Here is a 27,596-nt window from a genome sequence, read left to right as displayed (position 1 = left end):
GAGTGCTCTTCGCGAGAGGACCACGAAACCAGATGACTAAGAAATCAGATGAATAATCTGCATATTAGCGTCACAAATGAAGGAATTGCACAGTTTGAGGGCCTTAATCCGATCTAGGATATCCTCCAACAGGGTCACGACTAAGACCATCTCCAATAAAAAGATGCACCAAAAGGTGGCGGCTCCGACAACTGCCACAAAATGTTCGCAGTAGGTTGAATGAGCAGACCTATCTGATAAAATAACCTCCTTAGTTACCCCTCCATCTTTCTGTCCATGGGGTCTCTAAAGGAGACCAGAGTGGATATAGCTCCATTTAATTTTGTTTAAGTACTGAATGGGTTAATGTGAAGGCCTATAAAAAGCATCAAAACAGATGAGGCCTATTAGCATGATTAAGGGATAGTCTCCCGAAACGTCGCTAGTATACATTTGCAACTATGTGAGAAGAAGCTAAAATAAAAAGGCTGAAAAGTACATGGTGCTGTGGAATTTGTTTGTTGGATTTGTAAGGGGGTTAACAGTAACCCTTTTTCCCACGAGCATCCAAAAAAAAAAACACTTCTTTTTGGAATGCTCCATCCACTTTGAGAATGGTACGCCACAATTCCAAGTGAGAGTCAGGAACTGGAAACATCCTCTTAAAGTTAGTGGAGGGGGAGAAAGGGATCCCTGGTTTCTCCCATTCCTTAGAAGTGATGTCCACCATGCGAGATGGAACAGGAAAAACCTCAAGAGTCTTGGGTTTAACCTGATAAAACAGGTCTAGTTTAGGAATCTTAGATTCCTCAGAAACCTTGGGTTCAGGGATCTCGAAAGTTGATAAGACTTCTTTTACTAAGAATCTCAGATGTTCTAGCTTAAACTTGAAGTTAATCTCCTCTGGCTCGGCTAGCTTTTCTACCAGGCCGTCAGAAGAGGAGAGTTCACCCTCAGAGGCAACTGAGGAGCGATCCTCCTCAGAATGCTGGAAAAGACTGACCAAAGCCGTCTCTATAGGAGAATTGAGTCATGTATCTGAGGAAACACGCTTAACTTTCCTCATTCTTTTCCTGATGTGGGCAAGGTACTCAGTGCAGCGGAAACAGCCGACTGAAGCTGTGCCGCAAAGTCCACTGGTACATAAACACCCCCAGGTGAGGACTGTGCTGAGCCACAGGGTACTGCATGTGTTACATTTTTAGACTGGGACTGAGGGAAAAACTGTGACATGTCCTGGACAGAGTCCTAAGAGGTAGAAGGCTCTGAAGGGTTAACACCAGAAGCAGAAAATTGGGACCCTTGGGTTTGGACACTCACTGGCCTCTTCACAATATAGGCATTTGTTTGCAAGAACAATAGAAGGATTAGAATCCTCCAAATTATGTTCAAAGTTATCCTCCATAGCGAGTAAAGAAATAATTACCAACAAAATACAGAAATGAAACCCAACAGTATGTCAATTCTATTACAAATATCTAATAAAAAACGGCACCTCCAAATAACCCCTGCCTGGGCTGGGGCACTCACCACCTCTTACTCAGGGGAATAGCCGCAATCACCTCTGATCGATGTCGGAGCCAAGGAGAATGATAACTGCATTGCGTGCTGGTACCACGTGTCGCTGCAATCCTGAAACCGCCCCCAGCCGAGAGAAGCAAGCGAGCAATCGCAGCTAAATTAAAGTTATGCACTCACCATAACACTACCTTCTTATAAATAAAGCCCAGATCCCTAATCATGCCAAATAAAAGTCCTTAAGGAGTCCCCCAAAATCCGAAGTTTACCGAATAGATTTCAGTGTCCCTGACAAATAAAGCAACCCTGACTTATCCTGCTCAATATAAAAGTACGAAACAACAAAGAAGAGGCACCCGGTCTCCAGACGTTCACAGGACTTACTCAGGACTCTCAATTAAAAGCAAAAAAAGTGTTTATTCAGCATAGAAAGCTCCATCAAAATAACGGCATCCAAAAAGGAAAATACACATGACAAAAGGTCAGACATGTTTCGTATATAGAATACTGAACATTCTCAATGACCAATAGTCCGATAGTCTGCTGGTGTGAGTTTACTTTGAGCACTACCTGGTTGTTCGTGGTCAATTTAGAAGTATCCTGCTCATAGAATACATGTCAAAATCCCTTGACCCATTAGATGGGAAATAGGTGCCATCCGGTCACCAGAGAAAATGCCCCATTAATTATAGGTCCCCCTGAGGGGAGATATAAAAATAAAAGGACTTACCCTCCAGGGTCACTACTGTGGAGCAGACACAGCCTTCCAGGTCTGACAGCTTCATCCACTTCTGACAGGGACCTGAAGAAGAAAGGAAAGCAGTGTAAACTTACACTGATTGCCAGGTAGGGTGTTGGCAAAATAACACTGGAAGGGGGCTAGGGAAGGTTCCCTGTAACATCTGAAAGCTAACAGCTACCAACACTCTTACTAAGAGGATTACATGGAAACAGCATAACCCGAGTCCTGCAGGGAAACTACCCATTAAAGGACTCCAATTCCAATTTTCTTCAGCGCACAATCTTCACAAACTTTTAGTTGACAAAGTGGGAGGAATACGTAATGCTTTGGCTGGGGTGTCTTTGCCTCCTCCTGGTGGCCAGGTGTTTTATTCCCAACAGTAATGAATGGATTTGTGGACTCTCCCTGCCATTGGAAAGAAAATTTGGGTTCAGTATCCCTTTAACTTTCTCATACTTATATTTTGGATATATTGATATAAGTTTTAACAATTTATTATATTTCAATATTTACAGATACTGGATCTGAACTATTATGGAAGACAGAGAAATGTAATTATTAGAGAACATTAATAACAACATTAAAGTTTTAAAAGACACTGAGCTGCATACAATGCATAAAAACATTAAATTGAAGCAAAGACAAAAATAGACTATTAAAAAACATTTTATCCTGGCAGCAATATTGTGGGCCCTGTTGCAACATAAGAAAACGTGGGTTGGAAAACATTTGTTACATTGCCAAGGACACATGTAGGACCTTTTATAATAAAAGTTAATGTCTGTTTTATTTATTGTTGTTTAAAAATTAAAATGTTTATATTAAAGTTTTACCTTGAAAAAAATAATTTCTGCTATTTTAAATGATAGATTAATCATAAGTTTATAACAGACAAACATAAAAAACATAATTTATGCTTACCTGATAAATTCCTTTCTTCTGTTGTGTGATCAGTCCACGGGTCATCATTACTTCTGGGATATAACTCCTCCCCAACAGGAAATGCAAGAGGATTCACCCAGCAGAGCTGCATATAGCTCCTCCCCTCTACGTCAGTCCCAGTCATTCGACCAAGAATCAACGAGAAAGGAGTAACCAAGGGTGAAGTGGTGACTGGAGTATAATTTAAAAGATATTTACCTGCCTTAAAACAGGGCGGGCCGTGGACTGATCACACAACAGAAGAAAGGAATTTATCAGGTAAGCATAAATTATGTTTTCTTCTGTTATGTGTGATCAGTCCACGGGTCATCATTACTTCTGGGATACCAATACCAAAGCAAAAGTACACGGATGACGGGAGGGATAGGCAGGCTCATTATACAGAAGGAACCACTGCCTGAAGAACCTTTCTCCCAAAAATAGCCTCCGAAGAAGCAAAAGTGTCAAATTTGTAAAATTTGGAAAAAGTATGAAGCGAAGACCAAGTTGCAGCCTTGCAAATCTGTTCAACAGAGGCCTCATTCTTAAAGGCCCAAGTGGAAGCCACAGCTCTAGTGGAGTGAGCTGTAATTCTTTCAGGAGGCTGCTGTCCAGCAGTCTCATAGGCTAAACGTATTATGCTACGAAGCCAAAAAGAGAGAGAGGTAGCAGAAGCTTTTTGACCTCTCCTCTGTCCAGAATAAACGACAAACAGGGAAGAAGTTTGGCGAAAATCTTTAGTTGCCTGCAAGTAGAACTTGAGGGCACGAACTACATCCAGATTGTGTAGAAGACGTTCCTTCTTTGAAGAAGGATTTGGACACAAGGATGGAACAACAATCTCTTGATTGATATTCCTGTTAGTGACTACCTTAGGTAAGAACCCAGGTTTAGTACGCAGAACTACCTTGTCTGAGTGAAAAATCAGATAAGGAGAATCACAATGTAAGGCTGATAACTCAGAGACTCTTCGAGCCGAGGAAATAGCCATTAAAAACAGAACTTTCCAAGATAACAATTTTATATCAATGGAATGAAGGGGTTCAAACGGAACACCCTGTAAAACGTTAAGAACTAAGTTTAAACTCCATGGCGGAGCAACAGCTTAAACACAGGCTTGATCCTAGCTAAAGCCTGACAAAAGGCCTGGACGTCTGGATTTTCTGACAGTCGCCTGTGTAACAAGATGGACAGAGCTGAAATCTGTCCCTTTAATGAACTAGCTGATAGACCCTTTTCTATACCTTCTTGTAGAAAGGGACAATATCCTAGCGATCCTAACCTTACTCCAGGAGTAACCTTTGGATTCGCACCAGTATAGGTATTTACGCCATATTTTATGGTAAATCCTTCTGGTAACAGGCTTCCTAGCCTGTATCAGGTATCAATAACCGACCTCAGAAAAACCACGTTTTGATAAAATCAAGCGTTCAATTCCAACAGTCAGCTTCAGAGAAGTTAGATTTTGATGTTTGAATGGACCCTGTATCAGAAGGTCCTGTCTTAGAGGTAGAGACCAAGGCGGACAGGATGACATGTCACTAGATCTGCTACCAAGTCCTGCGTGGCCATGCAGGCGCTATTAGAATCACTGATGCTCTCTCCTGTTTGATTTTGGCAATCAATCGAGGAAGCAGCGGGAAGGGTGGAAACAGCATAAGCCATCCCGAAGCTTCCAAGGTGCTGTCAAAGCATCTATCAGAAACGCTCCCGGATCCTGGATCTGGACCCGTAGAGAGGAAGTTGGCGTTCTGGCGAGACGCCATGAGATCTATCTCTGGTTTGCCCCACGTCGAAGTATTTGGGCAAAGACCTCCGGATGAAGTTCCCACATCACCCCGGATGAAAAGTCTGGCGACTCAAAAAATCCGCCTCCCAGTCTCTCCACTCCCGGGATGTGGGATTGCTGATAGGTGCAAGAGTGAGACTCTGCCCAGCGAATTATCTTTTGATACTTCCATCATTGCTAGGGGAGCTTCTGTCCCTCCCTGATGGTTGATGTAAGCTACAGTCGTGATGTTGTCCGACTGAAACCTGATGAACCCCCGAGTTGTTAATTGGGCCAAGCCAGAAGGGCATTGAGAACTGCTCTCAATTCCAGGATGTTTATTGGAAGGAGACTCTCCTCCTGATTCCATAGTCCCTGAGCCTTCAGAGAATTCCAGACAAAGCGCCCCAACCTATAGGCTGGCGTCTGTTGTTACAATTGTCCAGTCTGGCCTGCTGAATGGCATCCCCCTGGACAGGTGTGGCCGATATAGCCACCAAAGAAGAGAATTTCTGGTCTCTTGATTCAGATTCAGAGTAGGGGACAAATCTGAGTAAATCCCCATTCCACTGACTTAGCATGCACAATTGCAGCGGTCTGAGGTGTAGGCGTGCAAAAGGTACTATGTCCATTGCCGCTACCATTAAGCCGATCACCTCCATGCATTGAGCTACTGACGGGTGTTGAATGGAATGAGTGGACACGGCATGCATTTTGAAGCCTTGTTAACCTGTCTTCTGTCAGGTAAATCTCATTTAAAGAATCTATAAGAGTCCCCAAGAATTGGAACTCTTGTGAGAGGAAAAAGAGAACTCTTCTTTTCGTTCACTTTTCCATCCATGCGACCTTAGAAATGCCAGAACTAACTCTGTATGAGACTTGGCAGTTTGAAAGCTTGAAGCTTGTAGTTAGAATGTCGTCTAGGTACGGAGCTACGAAATCCCTCGCGGTCTTAGTACCTAGCCAGAAGGCAAACCCAGAACCTTTTGTGAAGATTCTTGGAGCCGTAGCCAATCCGAATGGAAGAGCTACAAACTGGTAGTGCCTGTCTAAGAAGGCAAACCTTAGATACCGGTGATGATCTTTGTGAATCGGTATGTGAAGGTAAGCATCTTTTAAAATCCACTGTGGTCATGTACTGACCCTTTTGGATCATGGGTAAGATTGTCCGAATAGTTTCCATTTGAAACGATGGAACTCTTAGGAATTTGTTTAGAATCTTTAAATCTAAGATTGGCCTGAAGTTCCCTCTTTTTTGGGAACCACAAACAGGTTTGAGTATAACCCTTTGTCCTTGTTCCGACCGCGGAACCGGATGGATCACTCCCCATTAATAACAGATCTTGTACACAGCGTAGAAACGCTTCTTTCTTTATCTGGTTTGTTGACAACCTTGACAGATGAAATCTCCCTCTTGGGGGAGATAATTTGAAGTCTAGAAGGTATCCCTGAGATAGATCTCTAGCGCCCAGGGATCCTGAACATCGCTTGCCCAGGCCTGGGGCGAAGAGAGAAAGTCTGCCCCCCACTAGATCCGGTCCCGGATAGGGGGGCTCTCGGTTCATGCTGTCTTTGGGGGCAGACAGCAGGTTTCCTGGCCTGCTTGCTCTTGTTCCAGGACTGGTTAGGCTTCCAGCCTTGCCTGTAACGAGCAACAGCTCCCTCCTGTTTTGGTGCAGTGGAGGTTGATGCTGCTCCTGTTTTTGAAATTCCGAAAGGGACGAAAATTAGACTGTCTAGCCTTAGCTTTGGATTTGTCTTGAGGTAGGCGTGGCCCCTTACCTCCTGTAATGTCAGCGATAATTTCTTTCAAACCGGCCCCAAATAAAGACTGCCCCTTGAAAGGTATATTAAGTAATTTGGACTTAGAAGTAACATCAGCTGACCAGGATTTTAGCCACAGCGCCCTACGTGCCTGTATGGCGAATCCTGAGTCTTAGCCGTAAGTTTTGGTTATAATGTACTACGCCTCCGAAATGATGAATTAGCTAGTTTAAGGACTCTAAGCATGTCGTAATGGTAGTCTAGCGTAGATGAACTAAGGTTCTCTTCCAGAGACTCAATCCAAAATGCTGCCGGCAGACCAGCTACGCGGCGCGATACATGCAAGGGGTTGCAATATAAAACCTTGTTGAACAAACATTTTCTTAAGGTAACCCTCTAATTTTTTATCCATTGGATCTGAAAAAGCACAGCTATCCTCCACCGGGATAGTGGTACGCTTAGCTAAAGTAGAAACTGCTCCCTCCACCTTAGGGACCGTTTGCCATAAGTCCCGAGTGGTGGTGTCTATTGGAAAACATCTTTCTAAATATTGGAGGGGGTGAGAACGGCACACCGGGTCTATCCCACTCCTTAGTAACAATTTCAGTTAGTCTCTTAGGTATAGGAAAAACGTCAGTACTCGCCGGTACCCGCAAAGTATTTATCCAACCTACACAGTTTCTCTGGTATTGCAACGGTGTTACAATCATTGAGAGCTGCTAAGACCTCCCTAGTAATACACGGAGGTTCTCCAATTTAAATTAAAATTTGAAATATCTGAATCCAATCTGTTTGGATCAGAACCGCACCTACAGAAGGAAGCTCTCCGTCCTCATCTCTGCAAGCTGTGACGCAGTATCAGACATGGCCCTAGTATTGTCAGCGCACTCTGTTCTCACCCCAGAGTGATCCGCTTGCCTCTTAGTTTCTGGTAATTTAGGACAAAAACTTCAGTCATAACAGTAGCCATATCTTGTTAATGTTATCTGTAATGGCCGCTCAGATGTACTAGGCGCCATAATATCACGCACCTCCCGGGCGGGAGATGCAGGTACTGGCCGCGTGAGGCGAGTTAGCGGCATACTCTCTCCCCTCGCTGTTTGGTGAAATTTGTTCAAATTGTACAGATTGACTTTTATTTAAAGTAGGCATCAATACAGTTAGTACATAAATTTCTATTGGGCTCCACCTTGGCATTGGAACAAATGACACAGATACTTCCTCTGAGTCAGACATGTTTAACACACTAGCAATAAACTTGCAACTTGGTTATAATCTTTTTTAGCAAAAACGTACTGTGCCTCAAAGAGGTACTAAACGATTAAATGACAGTTGAAATAATGAACTGAAAAATAGTTATAGCATCAAACTTTAAACAACACAACTTTTAGCAAAGGTTTGTTCCCATTAGAAAAATAACAATAATTAAATTTGACATAAAAATTACAGAGCAACGTTTTTATTCACAGTCAATATAAAATTCTCACAGCTCTGCTGAGAGAATCTACCTCCCTCTAAAGAAGTTTGAAGACCCCTGAGATCTGTCAGAGATGAACCGGATCATGCAGGAAATATAAGAGTAACTGACTGGAATTTTTTGATGCGTAGCAAAGAGCGCCAAAAACGGCCCCTCCCCCTCTCACACAGCAGTGAAGAGAAACGAAACTGTCATAATTAAAACCAAATAACTGCCAAGTGGAAAATAATGCCCAAATATTATTCACTCAGTACCTCAGAAATGTAAACGATTCTACATTCCAGCAAAAACGTTTAACATGATAAATACTTATTAAAAGGATTAGTGACTTTTAACAGAGTAGTTCCGGTGAAATTCCATCCCCAGAATACTGAAGTGTATACATACATGTCATTTTAACGGTATTGGCAGGATTTTCTCATCAATTCCATTCAGAAAATAAAACTGCTACATACCTCAATGCAGATTCATCTGGCCCGCTGTCCCCTGATCTGAAGCTTTTACCTCCCTCAGATGCCGAGAACAGCAATATGATCTTAACTACTCCGGTTAAAATCATAGTAAAAAAACTCTGGTAGATTCTTCCTCAAACTCTGCCAGAGAAGTAATAACACGCTCCGTGCTATTGTAAAATAACAAACTTTTGATTGAAGTCATAAAAACTAAGTATAATCACCATAGTCCTCTCACACATCCTATCTAGTCGTGGGTGCAAGAGAATGACTGGACTGACGTAGAGGGGAGGAGCTAATATGCAGCTCTGCTGGGTGAATCCTCTTGCATTTCCTGTTGGGGAGGAGTTATATCCCAGAAGTAATGATGACCCGTGGACTGATCACACATAACAGAAGAAAGTGTAATAACAACTAATGATAAACAATATGTACACAATGAACAATTACACTTTTAAAATCACTCAGAATTAGAATATATATTTGTATTATTTATTTCATGAAACAAAAAAGGAGTTTCTACAATTATAAAGAATACTTAGCTTTTTACAATTTTACTCATTTTATTTAAAAACTACTTACAATAAAGGAGGAAAGATACATGCAAAATAAAACTAACATTACATAGCTTAAGATTTGTGTTAACACATGTAATGTATTATGGAGAATAAAGTAAATAATTGTACAACAAATGAATATACTATATATTTTAAACACAATCGGCTAGATTACGAGTTTTGCGTTATGAGCGGCTCTGTGATAGCTTGCAAGTTATTGCCATCCGCTCACCTCCCTTTAGCGCTGCTATTACAGGTTTGCAAAAACCCGGCATTAGCAAGGCAATACGTGAGCTCCAATACCAGTGCTGCTTTGAGCTGATTTTACGTGCTCGTGCACGATTTCCCCATAGACATCAATGGGAAGAGCCGACTATAAAAAAGGCCTAACACCTGCAATAAAGAGCGTAAGGGGGGGGAGCTCCGTAACGCAGCCCCATTGATTCCTATGGGGAAAGAATAATTTATGTTTACACCCTCACTACCCTAACCATTAAACCCGAGTCTAAACACCCCTAATCTGCCGCCCCCGACATTGCCGACACCTACATTATACTTATTAATCCCGTAAGTCTGCCCGCCCCTAACATCGCCAGCCACCTACCTACACTTAACCCCTAATCTGCCGCCTCCAATTGTTGCCGACGCACCTTACCTACACTTATTAACTCCTAATCTGCCGCCCCCAACGTCGCCGCCACTATACTAAAGTTATTAACCCCTAAACCTAAGGTCTAACCACCACTAACTTTAATATAATTAAAATAAATCTAAATAAAAATGACTATTACTACCTAAATAATTCCTATTTAAAACTAAATACTTACCTATAAAATAAACCCTAAGCTAGGCTACAATATAACTAATAGTTACAATGTAGCTATCTTAGGTTTTAGTTTTTAATTTCACAGCTAAGTTTGTATTTATTTTAACTAGGTAAAAATAGTTAGTAAATAGTGAATAACTATTTTCTAACTACCTAGCTAAAATAAATACAAGATTTACCTGTAAAATAAAACCTAACCTGTCTTACACTAACACCTAACCTTACATTACAATGAAATAAATACATTAAATGCAATTAACAATTAATTGATTGGATCATCCAATAGGATTGTAAGCTCAATCCCATTGGCCGATTGCATCAGCCAATAGGATTTTTTCACCTTCTGATTGGCTGATAGAATTCTTTCAGCCAATCGGAATTCAAGGGACACCATCTTGGATGACGTCCCTTAAAGGAACCTTCATTCTTTGTTAGCCGTCAAGAGAATAGGATGCTCCGCGCCGGATGTCTTGAAGATGGGGCCGCTCCGCGCCGGATGGATAAAGATAGAAGATGCCGTCTGGATGAAGACTTCGGCCCGCTTGGATAAAGACTTCTGCCGGCTTCGCTGAGGATTTCTGCCGCTTCGTTGATAATGGATGTCCAGTCTTCAAAAACTGTAAGTGGATCTTCGGGGGTTAGTGTTAGGTTTTTTTAAGGGTTATTGGGTGGGTTTTAATTTTAGATTAGGGGTTTGGGCTGAAAAAGAACTAAATGCCCTTTTAAGGGCAATGCCCATCGAAATGCCCTTTTCAGGGCAATGGGGAGCTTAGGTTTTTTTTAGATAGGTTTTTATTTGGGGGGTTGGTTTTACTGTTGGTGGGGTATTTGTATTTTTATTTACAGGTAAAAAAAGCTGATTTCTTTTGGGCAATGCCCGCAAAAGGCTCTTTTAAGGGCTATTGGCAATTTAGTTTAGGCTAGGTTTTTTTTATTTTGGGGGGGCTTTTTTATTTTCATAGGGCTATTAGATTAGGTGTAATTAGTTTAAATATTTGATCATTTCTTTTTTATTTTGTGTAATTTAGTTTGTTTGTTTTTTGTAATTTAGTTAATTGTATTTAATTGTAGTGTAAGGTTAGGTGTTAGTGTAAGCCAGGTTAAGTTTTATTTTACAGGTAAATTTGTATTTATTTTAGCTAGGTAGCTAGTAAATAGGTTAATAACTATTTACTAACTAGTCTACCTAGTTAAAATAAATACAAACTTACCTGTAAAATAAAAATAAAACCTAAGATAGATACAATGTAACTTCTTAGTTAGATTGTAGCTAGCTTAGGGTTTATTTTACAGGTAAGTATTTAATTTAAAATAGGAATTATTTAGGCAATAATAGTCATTTGTATTTAGATTTATTTTAATTATATTAAAGTTATGTTGGATGTTGGGTTAGACTTAGGGTTAGGTTTAGGGGTTTATAACTTTAGTATAGTGGCGGGCGATGTTAGGTACAGCAGATTAGTGGGTTAATAATATTTAACTAGTGTTTGCGATGCAGGAGTGCAGGGGTTTAGGGGTTAATATGTTTTATTATAGTGGTGGCGATGTCCGAAGCGGCAGATTAGAGGTAATAATTTTATTATAGTGTTTGCAATGCGGGAGGGCCTCGGTTAGGGGGTTAATAGGTAGTTTATGGGTGTTAGTGTACTTTGAGCACTTTAGTTATGAGTTTTATGTTACGGCTTTGTAGCGCAAAACTCAAACTACTGACTTTCAGTTTATGGTACAGATCTTGACGGTATAGGCTGTACCGTTCACTTTTTGGCCGTACAGGCAGACTCGTAATACCAGCGCTGTGGAAGTCCCAGTTGAAAAAGGACTTTTTGAAAAGCTGTTGGTAGTTACGTTGAGTTATGGCCAAAAAAGTGTGCGGTACAGATATACCTGCAAAACTCGTAATACCAGCGGTAGTGAAAAAAGATCCTTAATGCTGCTTTTTTCACTCATTACCGCAAAACTCGTAATCTAGCCGTAAGTATTTTATTTTAAGAGGAAATATTAAATTTATGCCATGTAAAGTTGAAAAAAAAAATATGTATAGTTTACAAAATGCATTACGAAACACTCAACTAAATAAAATGCATTGAGTAAAAAAAGTATATTAAGCAGATATTTACGAAATATAATACAACAAAATTACAAATGTTTCAGAAAACATCAAACTACAAACGTAGCGAAGTATGATCATAATGCTACTTAATTTTTTTAATTTTTTTTTTAAAACGCGCAACAGAGCAAATTGTATAAAAACGTGCATGTGCGAAAAATAACACGGAAACACGAATACCTTGGATCATTACGAGTGTATATTTGCAATACAATGTGAACAACTTTAAATCATATCCCTCTAATAGCCAGGTTTCATCTGGCCCTGAATCCCAGTTTAATTTTTATTTTACTGTCCCTTTAAGTGAGCTGTAATGCATTTCTGGCATTTATATGGAACTGCATCAGGTTCAACAACAGGTTTTATTAGAAGCAAGAAAAACACTAATTACATTAGCCCCAGAGAGGAGTGTTTTTTGCATATGCTCAATTAACTAAATTAATGAACCTTCTTTGCATTTTGTAACTTTTATTTTTTAACACAACCTTTTCTATAGTTGAACTTCAAAATTAAAACATCTCAGAAGAGTTATAACCAAATATATATTATATTATATTTATGCATTACTATTAAAAGCCAGGAACTAACAAGTACAAAGAAGTATTTTTTTCAGCTTCCTCTATCTCTAATCAGGTCAGAGTACCCAATAAACATGGCAAAAACTTTATATACCCCCTTTAAAATATAAAAAATGTATCATTATCATTGCATAAAAATATAGGATTTAATAATCTTCAAAAAAATTTTTTTAAAATATAACAGTTTTCAATTTTTTAGCATGCATCTTAAGCTACTTTTGTTTTATTTTTATTTTTTTACAGATTGTCTATGATTCCAATATTAGACATACTTTGGACCAAAGAATTATACAAATAAAAAAACAAATACCTGCTCCCTTGCTTTCTCCAGCTGCATTACAAGGTCTTCTCGTTCATGAGGGGGCAAAATGGCGGGGGCCAACCTCATCATCCCCAAGTCTTTGCTTGGCAATTGTCATTCTAAGTAACTGAGGTAAAAAAATCATCATCATTGTATTACATTGGAAAGATTCAGGTGCATTTATTGTACAGGTCTTTATTTTGTACCTCAATGTTTGAAAATTAATTTTTAAAAAGTTTAAAAATAAAAAGGTTCTGGAAGGGCCATAAAAGCCGAAAAATGCCATGCTCTAATTTGTGTTCTTACATATGGTGCAACTTTACAATGATTGTAATGTATACAACAGTACAGTGTCAAAAACTAAATAGCCCGAACTTTCAGGTTTTAAAACTGTGTTAAAGGGACAGCCAACACCAGAATGTTTGTTGTTTAAAAAGAAAGATAATCCCTTTATAACCCATTCTCCAGTTTTGCATAACCAACACAGTTATATAAATACACTTTTTACCCTTTTGTGTATCTAAGCCTCTGCAAACTGCCCCCTTATTTCAGTTCTTTTGACAGACTTGCTTTTTAGCCAATCAGTACTCACTCCAGGGTAGCTTCACGTGCATGAGCTCAATGTTATCTATATGAAACACATGAACTAATGCCCTCTAGTGGTCAAAAATGCATTCAGATTAGAGGGCAGTCTTCAAGGTCTAAGAAATTAGCATATGAACCTCCTAGAATTAGCTTTCAACTAAGAATACCAAGAGAACAAAGCAAAATTGGTGATAAAATTAAATTGGAAAGTTGTTTAAAATTACATTCCCTATTTAAATCATGAAATATTTTTTTTTAACTTGACTGTCCCTTTAAAATGTGTTGTACCCAAGAGGTTTAAAACAAGTTTAATTTATTTCAGAGCAAATAAATACACCTTAAAACGCAGAATTTAACTTTTTGTTCAAATTCTCTCCTCACGTTTTTTTTGTACATATCAAATCACTGCCATCACACATACTACCATACATTTACTGAGTTCTGACATAACATAAGTCATGACCTTTAAATTACATCACTGTGACATCACAAGGGAGAAAAAAAAGAGCGAAAGAAGGAGACAGAGAGAGAAAAAAAAGCAGGGAATATACCTTATTGTCTCCCTCAATTTCTTCCAATCTCTGCTGAAGTTCTTTTAATCCTGTTTCCAGTTGTTTACTCCTTTCCCGTGAATCCCCCAACAGCTGTACCAGGTTAGCCTAGGAAGTTTAAAAATCATAAGTTCCACAGCACTGTCTGTAAGGCTATGAAATTAGTAACAAACAGTAGGTTAGGAACCATGTGTTCCTGTAACATGAACTCACAGGCAGAAAATAGATCACCTGGAAAGTCTACAAAGAATACTTCCAAATAAGGAATGACTGTGGTACACAAAAATTATTTTACTGATATTCCTGTAACAAACAAATGACAAATGACAAATACAATTGACACAGTCTACACTTGAGGTCCAAATATTCTAAAAACAGTATAATAGATTAAAAAACAGAATTTATGTTTACCTGATAAATTACTTTCTCCAACGGTGTGTCCGGTCCACGGCGTCATCCTTACTTGTGGGATACTCTCTTCCCCCAACAGGAAATGGCAAAGAGCCCAGCAAAGCTGGTCACATGATCCCTCCTAGGCTCCGCCTACCCCAGTCATTCGACCGACGTTAAGGAGGAATATTTGCATAGGAGAAACCATATGGTACCGTGGTGACTGTAGTTAAAGAAAATAAATTATCAGACCTGATTAAAAAAACCAGGGCGGGCCGTGGACCGGACACACCGTTGGAGAAAGTAATTTATCAGGTAAACATAAATTCTGTTTTCTCCAACATAGGTGTGTCCGGTCCACGGCGTCATCCTTACTTGTGGGAACCAATACCAAAGCTTTAGGACACGGATGAAGGGAGGGAGCAAATCAGGTCACCTAAATGGAAGGCACCACAGCTTGCAAAACCTTTCTCCCAAAAATAGCCTCAGAAGAAGCAAAAGTATCAAACTTGTAAAATTTGGTAAAAGTGTGCAGTGAAGACCAAGTCGCTGCCCTACATATCTGATCAACAGAAGCCTCGTTCTTGAAGGCCCATGTGGAAGCCACAGCCCTAGTGGAATGAGCTGTGATTCTTTCGGGAGGCTGCCGTCCGGCAGTCTCGTAAGCCAATCTGATGATGCTTTTAATCCAAAAAGAGAGAGAGGTAGAAGTTGCTTTTTGACCTCTCCTTTTACCAGAATAAACCACAAACAAGGAAGATGTTTGTCTAAAATCCTTTGTAGCATCTAAATAGAATTTTAGAGCGCGAACAACATCCAAATTGTGCAACAAACGTTCCTTCTTTGAAACTGGTTTCGGACACAGAGAAGGTACGATAATCTCCTGGTTAATGTTTTTGTTAGAAACAACCTTTGGAAGAAACCAGGTTTAGTACGTAAAACCACCTTATCTGCATGGAACACCAGATAAGGAGAACACTGCAGAGCAGATAATTCTGAAACTCTTCTAGCAGAAGAAATTGCAACTAAAAACAAAACTTTCCAAGATAACTTAATATCAACGGAATGCAAGGGTTCAAACGGAACCCCCTGAAGAACTGAAAGAACTAAATTGAGACTCCAAGGAGGAGTCAAAGGTTTGTAAACAGGCTTAATTCTAACCAGAGCCTGAACAAAGGCTTGAACATCTGGCACAGCAGCCAGTTTTTTGTGAAGTAACACCGACAAGGCAGAAATCTGTCCCTTCAGGGAACTTGCAGATAATCCTTTTTCCAATCCTTCTTGAAGGAAGGATAGAATCCTAGGAATCTTAACCTTGTCCCAAGAGAATCCTTTAGATTCACACCAACAGATATATTTTTTCCAAATTTTGTGGTAAATCTTTCTAGTTACAGGCTTTCTGGCCTGAACAAGAGTATCAATAACAGAATCTGAGAACCCTCGCTTCGATAAAATCAAGCGTTCAATCTCCAAGCAGTCAGCTGGAGTGAAACCAGATTCGGATGTTCGAACGGACCCTGAACAAGAAGGTCCCGTCTCAAAGGTAGTTTCCAAGGTGGAGCCGATGACATATTCACCAGATCTGCATACCAAGTCCTGCGTGGCCACGCAGGAGCTATCAAGATCACCGACGCCCTCTCCTGATTGATCCTGGCTACCAGCCTGGGGATGAGAGGAAACGGCGGGAACACATAAGCTAGTTTGAAGGTCCAAGGTGCTACTAGTGCATCCACTAGAGCCGCCTTGGGATCCCTGGATCTGGACCCGTAGCAAGGAACTTTGAAGTTCTGACGAGAGGCCATCAGATCCATGTCTGGAATGCCCCACAGCTGAGTGACTTGGGCAAAGATTTCCGGATGGAGTTCCCACTCCCCCGGATGCAATGTCTGACGACTCAGAAAATCCGCTTCCCAATTTTCCACTCCTGGGATGTGGATAGCAGGACAGGTGGCAGGAGTGAGACTCCGCCCATAGAATGATTTTGGTCACTTCTTCCATCGCTAGGGAACTCCTTGTTCCCCCCTGATGGTTGATGTACGCAACAGTTGTCATGTTGTCTGATTGAAACCGTATGAACTTGGCCCTCGCTAGCTGAGGCCAAGCCTTGAGAGCATTGAATATCGCTCTCAGTTCCAGAATATTTATCGGTAGAAGAGATTCTTCCCGAGACCAAAGGACCCTGAGCTTTCAGGGATCCCCAGACCGCGCCCCAGCCCATCAGACTGGCGTCGGTCGTGACAATGACCCACTCTGGTCTGCGGAATGTCATCCCTTGTGACAGGTTGTCCAGGGACAGCCACCAACGGAGTGAGTCTCTGGTCCTCTGATTTACTTGTATCTTCGGAGACAAGTCTGTATAGTCCCCATTCCACTGACTGAGCATGCACAGTTGTAATGGTCTTAGATGAATGCGCGCAAAAGGAACTATGTCCATTGCCGCTACCATCAACCCGATCACTTCCATGCACTGAGCTATGGAAGGAAGAGGAACGGAATGAAGTATCCGACAAGAGTCTAGAAGCTTTGTTTTTCTGGCCTCTGTCAGAAAAATCCTCATTTCTAAGGAGTCTATTATTGTTCCCAAGAAGGGAACCCTTGTTGACGGGGATAGAGAACTCTTTTCCACGTTCACTTTCCACCCGTGAGATCTGAGAAAGGCCAGGACAATGTCCGTGTGAGCCTTTGCTTGAGGAAGGGACGACGCTTGAATCAGAATGTCGTCCAAGTAAGGTACTACAGCAATGCCCCTTGGTCTTAGCACAGCTAGAAGGGACCCTAGTACCTTTGTGAAAATCCTTGGAGCAGTGGCTAATCCGAAAGGAAGCGCCACGAACTGGTAATGTTTGTCCAGGAATGCGAACCTTAGGAACCGATGATGTTCCTTGTGGATAGGAATATGTAGATACGCATCCTTTAAATCCACCGTGGTCATGAATTGACCTTCCTGGATGGAAGGAAGAATAGTTCGAATGGTTTCCATCTTGAACGATGGAACCTTGAGAAACTTGTTTAAGATCTTGAGATCTAAGATTGGTCTGAACGTTCCCTCTTTTTTGGGAACTATGAACAGATTGGAGTAGAACCCCATCCCTTGTTCTCTTAATGGAACAGGATGAATCACTCCCATTTTTAACAGGTCTTCTACACAATGTAAGAATGCCTGTCTTTTTATGTGGTCTGAAGACAACTGAGACCTGTGGAACCTCCCCCTTGGGGGAAGTCCCTTGAATTCCAGAAGATAACCTTGGGAGACTATTTCTAGCGCCCAAGGATCCAGAACATCTCTTGCCCAAGCCTGAGCGAAGAGAGAGAGTCTGCCCCCCACCAGATCCGGTCCCGGATCGGGGGCCAACCTTTCATGCTGTCTTGGTAGCAGTGGCAGGTTTCTTGGCCTGCTTTCCCTTGTTCCAGCCTTGCATTGGTCTCCAAGCTGGCTTGGCTTGAGAAGTATTACCCTCTTGCTTAGAGGACGTAGCACCTTGGGCTGGTCCGTTTCTACGAAAGGGACGAAAATTAGGTTTATTTTTTGCCTTGAAAGGCCGATCCTGAGGAAGGGCGTGGCCCTTACCCCCAGTGATATCAGAGATAATCTCTTTCAAGTCAGGGCCAAACAGCGTTTTTCCCCTTGAAAGGAATGTTAAGTAGCTTGTTCTTGGAAGACGCATCAGCCGACCAAGATTTCAACCAAAGCGCTCTGCGCGCCACGATAGCAAACCCAGAATTCTTAGCCGCTAACCTAGCCAGTTGCAAAGTGGCGTCTAGGGTGAAAGAATTAGCCAATTTGAGAGCATTGATTCTGTCCATAATCTCCTCCAAAGGAGGAGAATCACTATCGACCGCTCTTATCAGATCATCGAACCAGAAACATGCGGCTGTAGCGACAGGGACAATGCATGAAATTGGTTGTAGAAGGTAACCTTGCTGAACAAACATCTTTTTGAGCAAACCTTCTAATTTTTTATCCATAGGATCTTTGAAAGCACAACTATCCTCTATGGGTATAGTGGTGCGTTTGTTTAAAGTGGAAACCGCTCCCTCGACCTTGGGGACTGTCTGCCATAAGTCCTTTCTGGGGTCGACCATAGGAAACAATTTTTTAAATATGGGGGGAGGGACGAAAGGAATACCGGGCCTTTCCCATTCTTTATTAACAATGTCCGCCACCCGCTTGGGTATAGGAAAAGCTTCTGGGAGCCCCGGCACCTCTAGGAACTTGTCCATTTTACAAAGTTTCTCTGGGATGACCAACTTGTCACAATCATCCAGAGTGGATAATACCTCCTTAAGCCGAATGCGGAGATGTTCCAACTTAAATTTAAATGCAATCACATCAGGTTCAGCCTGTTGAGAAATGTTCCCTGAATCAGTAATTTCTCCCTCAGACAAAACCTCCCTGGCCCCATCAGACTGGGTTAGGGGCCCTTCAGAAATATTATTATCAGCGTCGTCATGCTCTTCAGTATCTAAAACAGAGCAGCCGCGCTTACGCTGATAAGTGTTCATTTTGGCTAAAATGTTTTTGACAGAATTATCCATTACAGCCGTTAATTGTTGCATAGTAAGGAGTATTGGCGCGCTAGATGTACTAGGGGCCTCCTGAGTGGGCAAGACTCGTGTAGACGAAGGAGGGAATGATGCAGTACCATGCTTACTCCCCTCACTTGAGGAATCATCTTGGGCATCATTATCATTATCACATAAATCACATTTATTTAAATGAATAGGAATTCTGGCTTCCCCACATTCAGAACACAGTCTATCTGGTAGTTCAGACATGTTAAACAGGCATAAACTTGATAACAAAGTACAAAAAACGTTTTAAAATAAAACCGTGACTGTCACTTTAAATTTTAAACTGAACACACTTTATTACTGCAATTGCGAAAAAACATGAAGGAATTGTTCAAAATTCACCAAATTTTCACCACAGTGTCTTAAAGCCTTAAAAGTATTGCACACCAAATTTGGAAGCTTTAACCCTTAAAATAACGGAACCGGAGCCGTTTTGAACTTTAACCCCTTTACAGTCCCTGGTATCTGCTTTGCTGAGACCCAACCAAGCCCAAAGGGGAATACGATACCAAATGACGCCTTCAGAAAGTCTTTTCTAAGTATCAGAGCTCCTCTCACATGCGACTGCATGCCATGCCTCTCAAAAACAAGTGCGCCACACCGGCGCGAAAATGAGGCTCTGCTTATGCTTTGGGAAAGCCCCTAAGAATAAGGTGTCTAAAACAGTGCCTGCCGATATTATTATATCAAAATACCCAGATAAAATGATTCCTCAAGGCTAAATATGTGTTAATAATGAATCGATTTAGCCCAGAAAAAGTCTACAGTTTTAATAAGCCCTTGTGAAGCCCTTAATTACGATCGTAATAAACATGGCTTACCGGATCCCATAGGGAAAATGACAGCTTCCAGCATTACATCGTCTTGTTAGAATGTGTCATACCTCAAGCAGCAAGAGACTGCACACTGTTCCCCCAACTGAAGTTAATTGCTCTCAACAGTCCTGTGTGGAACAGCCATGGATTTTAGTGACGGTTGCTAAAATCATTTTCCTCATACAAACAGAAATCTTCATCTCTTTTCTGTTTCTGAGTAAATAGTACATACCAGCACTATTTCAAAATAACAAACTCTTGATTGAATAATAAAAACTACAGTTAAACACTAAAAAACTCTAAGCCATCTCCGTGGAGATGTTGCCTGTACAACGGCAAAGAGAATGACTGGGGTAGGCGGAGCCTAGGAGGGATCATGTGACCAGCTTTGCTGGGCTCTTTGCCATTTCCTGTTGGGGAAGAGAATATCCCACAAGTAAGGATGACGCCGTGGACCGGACACACCTATGTTGGAGAAAGGCACACAGCAAATAAAACCCTTCTGATGAATACACATGTAGTCAACCATACAGTTATCACTGAACAAGTTGTTGATTTCCACTAATGCCTCTTATTTACATAGGTGTTTTTTTATAGCCAACATTGTAGTATTAAAATTGCTAATATAGCTATTTAAAATGACAAAATAAAGTTAAATGGTCTATTTTTGAACAATTTAATACTCTTTTGCAGGTAAAATGACTCATTTGGAACACATAAGGGGTAGATACATGCATTTGTTTTTTCCGTGGTGTAACGAATGCTGAACTAGTCGGCCGCAAGCCGCATTCGACTCTTTTCGGAGCCGCAATTATTCTTGTGAAAGTGCAGCACACTGAGATCTGTGCAAATCCAGATATCAGTGTGTTGGACTTTCACAAGAATAATTGTGCTCTTAAGGAGCCGAATACAGCTTGCAGCTGACTAGTCCAGCATTTGTTAAACAATGGAAAAAAAAACGTAAACACATATCTAATAAGGGGAGAAAATATTAAAGAACACTGTCCCTTTAAGGCGATTCAATTAAAAAAATGCTAAATATTGAACATGCCTAATGTGGATGATAAATGATCTTATTGCTAAAAGCCTTGTTACAACATAGTTCAAGCATTCTGTAACCTCAGATGTAAACAGGAATAGTACAAAATAAAGCTATACCTGAATAAATTAGCGCTGCGGAATCTGTTGGCGCTCTACAAATAACTAATAATAATAATAAATAGTTTATAAATTAAATATCTCACTTAAGTAAGCGGTTTTTATACCTGCTTTCTCTTCTCTGGTGGAAGTGTTGGATCTCCTTCCTGCAACAAACAGAAAATCTGGTAACTACAAATCATGTTATAATTAAGATTATATCTTTATACTATCTTTATACCTTTGTAAAAATATAATAGACTGTCAGTATTGTAAGAGTGTATACAATGAGGTTTCTTGCCTTTAATGCTGAAAACTTTACCATAGTTATAAAGTGTAAATGTTGTTTTTGAAAGGTAATTTATTAAATACAAAAGTACATGCTGCCTTAACAGAAATGCTGCATACTTTCTATACAAAAAAGTTCTAATTTTAAACTAAAATGTGTTGTGGTTTACTTTCATTCAGGAGACCAAAAACAAAATGTTATTTACACTATGATTCATGTGTAACTCAAGTAAGCATTTAAAAAGGGACAGAGTGTATTACAGTTTTTACAGTAGTACAACTGTTCTTGGACTTCTAGTACTGAAAAAATACCTTTTATTCTAATGCTTGTGAAGCATGTCACTGTCTACAGCAGGGCTCAACAAACCAAGGTGCCAGAAAGCGATTGGCACCTTAAAATGAGGCCCTGGTTTAGAGTCCTGAAGACAACCATGGGTGCCCTCCATTATAACATATGTGGGTGTAATATATATGACTAAGGCTTGACAAATTTGTTGAAAATCTTGGAGTCAGACCATAATATAATTATAATTTGGCCCAACGTCAGTAATATATATATATATATATATATATATATATATATATATATATATATATATATATATATATATATATATATATATATATATATATATGTGTGTGTGTGTGTGTAATAAAATGGATTTTTAGTGGGAGAAATGCAGAAGCACCAAAGACAAGTTTTTCTTTGCATTTTGTTAATTAAAAGGACATAAAATTAGAGTTTCATGGTTCAGACAGACTTTTTAATATTCTTCTATTATCAAATGTACTTTGTACTCTTGATATCCTTTGTTGAAAAACATACCTAGTGAGGCTCAAGAGCAGCAATACTATACTGGGAGCTAGCTGGTGATTGGAGCTACAAACATGTGCCTCTTGTCATTAGCTTAATGACTGAGTTTATCTAGGTCCCAGACGTGCATTGCAGCGCTGAAGCTAACTGTAACTATGTCTTTAACCCATACAGAGTTATATGCAAACAATAGTGCACATTGTAGCATTTTCTTTTCTTTTGCATTTGTATGACCCTTTAATAAGCATTTAGATAGATTCTGAATTCTGTATAAAATAGGTTGTCGTGCATGCCCTTTTTTTAAAATAAAAATACAAATGTATGCACATGCTGGATTCCATGATAAGCAACTATTTGGGCTCTACATATTTCATAGTTTAGTTTTGTAGTGGTTGATGAAATAGTGGTCACTGGATTCCAGGGTTACAAGGCTTATATTAAATAGTCTCTTAAAACTTTATAGCTTTGCCTGTAAAAAATACTTACAATCAGTTCTCGATACTTCTTCTTCAAAGACTGGTGTCGCTCTCGCAGCTGATTGGCCATAAGCTTGTACTGGTCTCTCTCTTGCTGACATGTGTCCAGTTCCTTGGACAGGATAAGCAGAGCTTCCTTCTTGCTTTCCAGCTTCCTCTTACAGACAAGAAACTGCAAAGAGACAAGGAACACGTCTATGTTGTAAACCAGTCTGAAAAGATCACGTAATAAGGGAGATAATATATAACTCCCAATAGGGGGCACTCAAAAACACAGGTGAATGTGATATAACTGTATTATCGCCAAATACTGAGATAGTATAGGAGGTATATACACAAAAAAGCAAATATATTGTACATAAAAGATACCAAAAAGTCCAGAAATATCCACTAGCAGTGGAGTGTCCCAGAAGTCAGTAATCTTCAGGATATCCAAATAACATTAGGAAACAACGTCCATCCGACGTTTGATTCCAAAAGTGGCTGCCCTCTCTTCACACCTTAGGGCTAGATTTATCAACGCTGAGGCGTACAGGGGCGCGTATACGCACCCCTGTACGCTTCAGCTCGCCTTTGGCGGGGCAAAATTACCCGCAGGTAATTAACATTGCACACGAGCGCAATTTTGCGCTTGCGTGCAATCCCGCCCCCTGCCCGCGCACAGCCAATCACGCGCGGGCAGGAGCTGTCAATCTCCTCGGTCGGACTCAACCGAGGAGATTGAATTTCGCCACAATAGAGGTGGCATAGATGTTAGGGAAGCAGCGGTCTGGTGACCGCTGCTTGATAAATTGCGGCGAGCAAGTTCTTGTGAGAACTTGCTGCCGCAGGGGCTTGATAAATCTAGCCCTTAGTGTCAGGTTATCTGAAAATTTAGGAAAAAAAACAAACAATGCCTGTGTGTATCAGTAAGACCGATGATTTACACATATACACACAGGCGCCTCTCTCTTTGTTTGTTTGTTTCCGAAGTCTGAAAAGATCATCTGGGGTTCCCATGTTCCTTGTTCAGAGGAGGTATTACAGGGCTTGACTGTCATTTTTAGGGGGGATTAGTCTGATATACTTCAGGAGAGTTCTCATCTGTGAAAGGCAACATTGGGCTACAAGAGGCTGCTCCCAGGTGGTATCTCATGAGACGTTTGCTCGTACAAGAGGCTGCTCCCAGGTGGTATATCATAAGACGTTTGCTCGTACAAGAGGCTGCTCCCAGGTGGTGACTCGCCACAGAGTCAGCTAATGAGCCGTTGTTTGTACCTGGTTGAGCGGTTCTCCCTCTGTATATACATTATTCTATTTCAGTCTAATTTTGTTTATTGTTAAAGCTCAGAAATGTCCAGCATACCATTAGATGTTGCTAAAGCATTAAAATCCACAGCCCTTGTAAGGTGTCCTTCCCTATAGTTACAGCCATGTAGTGCTGAAAAGATTTTTTATACAGTCATATAGTCTAACCATTGTCCTACATTGTCAATGGTCCATAGTTACATTTCAGATACAGAACAAAGTATACATGTCACCAATACTAAATGAGGATTCTCACAAACTGCAAGATATTTACTAAATCAATGGTTTATCCCTAATCTCTTTTCCATATATGTAACTATTTCCAGCAGATGTATATCATGAGACGTTTGCTCGTACTAAGTCTACAAAAGCAACCAATAAGGCTGGCACTCTCAAGAGCATAACATGTAATCTTTATTGATCACATTAAAATCACGACAACCAGCCAATACAGATCTAATGCATTTCGGCTATGTGGCCTTGTTTATAAATGCTTAAACAAATGTTTATCATAAAACTAATGCCAGCTCCAGATTGGCTCCTCACAACATCATGTGACATATTTGCAACACACTACAATTTAAGGTGGTAGGATGATAGCAACTAATTTATCACACATTTGATGTCACTGTCAACAAAAATCAATTACTTTGATACAAAATTAAATTTTCTTTACCAAATATTACAAATGCTCCTGAAATACACTGTTACACTTCATAAATACAATAAGGCCATAAACACTGCTAAACTCTTACATTAATCAGCTAATATAAATGTGATGGACATTTCTCATTTACATTCTGAATCTTAAGTTAAGGAAAGTGATATAATACTTTACTGGTCATTATTAATTTACACATCTGATCATATATATTTCTTCTCAGCAGACCCAAATTTATTCTAAGCCTAGGCTTCTTTTCCCATAAAAAAGTTCAAATTGCAAAATTAGCTCACAGACAGACTGGAACTTCCTTCCCCTGGTTCGGATTGGAATGGTGATCCCAGGATGACAACACATGGTTCTCATAAATATAGGGTAGTAGATACACATGATGACAAACTAGCAAATCTAAGGGGTTAAATATGCAGACATTTATTGCTTGAAAAAAAAATATGAAGCAACAACATATTGCAGCAAATGAAAATTGCATTGGAAATGAGCTGCAACGATAAAAAAAATTGTATTTAAAAATGTCTAAATCTAATAATAAAATCAAAATTCATAAAGAAAGGTAAAATTTAGGAATAAAAAAGGTACATTACTCACAAAAACATTTTACATTCAACAGTCTTAAAGGACCATGAAATGCAAAGGGGGTGGGGTTTAAAAAAACAAAAAAAACCTTGACAGCCATCATCAACTAACGAGCTGCCGCTTTGCAGCGCTGTTCTGTATTTGACTGTTCTCTTGAAACTGCGCGTTGCTCTGGCTGTACTTTATTAACCCCTTTGAGCTGGCATCAAAGTGTTAACATCGGAACAATTGGGGCTTAAAGGGACATTAAACACTACATGCATTTATAATCATAGTATTGGGGTTATTCCAAACCTCCCTCTAGTCATGGGTGCCTCCATGCTGAAATCTAGCTTTCACTGTATTTCAGTGCTAACCTGTTTGCACATATGCAGCAACTCTCCTTCAGATACCTGCAGTGTAACATAGGTTCGAAAATGGAAGTACCCATAATTAGAGGGAGGTGCATGAAATGTATTTAGAGCTTAACACCCCTTTAATATTGGCATAAACTTCAGTAAAATGGTCAGTAAGATCAGCCAGGTGAATAGCTCGGGAGAATACACTGCATTAAGAGTATTTGCAGTGGGGGAAGATAATATCTAAGATGGTAGACATAGGGGTAGTATGTGTCCCCATTAAAGAAACACAGAGAAAGCATGCAAGGACCCTCTGCCACATATTTAATGGAAAACAAAAATTTTCCTCTCAACCAAAAGTTAACTTAGCAATAAATCAAGTGAGGTTATGTGTATCAGGGACAGGCAACACTCGGAGGAGACAAAGATCCCAAAAAAGCCCTTAAAACCCGCCCAACTTACAGGAAACTAGTCTTGCCTTTGCCTTTGCAGGCTGAAGGTGCTCCAGGTGTTTGTGAGTATGGCTAGTGACACAAGAACACCGTATGGGAGTTAGTCACATGTCTGCCACAAGTGTCGCAGGGTCCACAGCTTCCTCCAATTGATTCTATGTTATACTCTATATATTTAGATCTGCTGTCACACGTACAGCACTGGATTGATTATCAACTGGAAGCAGTTTCTGCTGCATATGGTAAGTCCAATAGTTGGTTCCTTTTAGGTGAGTGTGGGGTTTTATAAACGTTATATATAAAAGAACTGAAGGCACCAATATAAGCGTGTAGGCTATTAGTAGGTACTCAATTTTAGGTATACCATAGCCTGGTAACTATTCTAGAAGGCATTTATAGGTTTGGGTATTTAAGTACAGTACCTGTTTTTACCCTTCAGGTGTGTTAAGTATTTGTAAGTGCGTGTTGGCTTTTTTTATTTCACACTTCGTTTTTGTTCGGTTTTTCACATGCCGTGTTTTTTGTTCACACTCTGATTAGAGGGCATCTGCTTATGCGCAGGGCGTTTTTTCGCTTTTACTTAGCCCACGTCAGCTTATGTACGCGTGAGGTTTTTAGCGTCTTTATTCCTAACCCTTGTCGTGTGCTATTTGATGTCTTTGTGTCTGATTATTTAGCGCGCTTCAGCTTTTGCACTGTCTGTCTCTGTGCACATTTAATATTTATATGCTCATCGGGTTAGTGCTCTTCTGCTATAGGAATATTTAAGCCTCTGATGAAGTGGTAAGATGTAATTGCTTCATTTGCATGTAAAGATGCTTTATTTACCCTACCTGTTTACTGCCAAGTTTAAATCATTATCAGTTATTGGATTTTGTCATTGCCTGCCTGTTATTTTTTACAATGAAGTATACTGATTCTGTCCCTTCTTCTTTTCTTACTAGTACCCCGGAAGCTAGATCCTCTGAACACTCATTTAAAGTGTATCTTTTGCAAGCTGGTTGATATTATCCCTTCTACTCAGCTTTGCAATTCATGTACGATTCATTTTACACATTCTATCAGTCTAATGCTGCTGTTGCTTCAAAGGGTAAATCAAATCTGTTAAGCTAAATGCTCCAGATCCAGGCCCTGGTGCTTCGGATTTATCCTTTGAGGGTGAAGTGTTTTCAGATAATCAAGCTTGAACACCTTTATTCTCTTAAGAGAAGTGATATGTACTTTAGGGGTTCAGGATGTTATAGTTCCTGAGGCCAAGTCTGTTAAACAGTTGGAATTCATTTTTAAGTCCTCTGTTAAATCACCTGAAGTATTTTCAGTTGCTAATGCTATCTCTGGGATATTTGCTAAAGAGTAGTCTAAGCCTGGGAGTCCCTTTTAATCCTGCTCAAAGATTTAAAAGAATGTTTTCTTTTCTGGCTTCTAATTTAGAGTTTTGTGAAACTATTCCTAAAATTAATGGGGTTATTTCTACTTTGGCTAAGCGTATTACCATTCCTATGGAAGATAGCAACACTTTAGAGAGTCCATGGACAGAAATTTTCATAGAAAAGCTTAATGGCAAGCCACTTCTAAGGTTTTATCTGAACAACTTGCTAAGGATTGAGAATTGTGAAGAGTTGTCTAATCAATTGTAACCCTTAGAG

General features: G+C 40.1%; 1 protein-coding gene across 1 annotated transcript in view; it reads right to left on the bottom strand.

Annotated features, from left to right (window-relative positions):
- CCDC149 (coiled-coil domain containing 149) overlaps positions 1-27,596 on the bottom strand; it is a 258,788-nt gene that overhangs the window by 153,510 nt on the left and 77,682 nt on the right. The window contains 5 exon segments of the mRNA XM_053704090.1: positions 13,000-13,050; positions 13,052-13,117; positions 14,127-14,234; positions 21,169-21,207; positions 22,629-22,790. Of these exon segments, the coding sequence (XP_053560065.1) occupies positions 13,000-13,050; positions 13,052-13,117; positions 14,127-14,234; positions 21,169-21,207; positions 22,629-22,790 (426 nt within the window).

This window comes from Bombina bombina, chromosome 2, assembly GCF_027579735.1.
Source record: "Bombina bombina isolate aBomBom1 chromosome 2, aBomBom1.pri, whole genome shotgun sequence".
Taxonomy (NCBI): domain Eukaryota; kingdom Metazoa; phylum Chordata; class Amphibia; order Anura; family Bombinatoridae; genus Bombina; species Bombina bombina.
The sequence above is the reverse complement of the archived record's forward strand: the minus strand, read 5'-3'. Positions and strand labels throughout refer to the sequence as shown.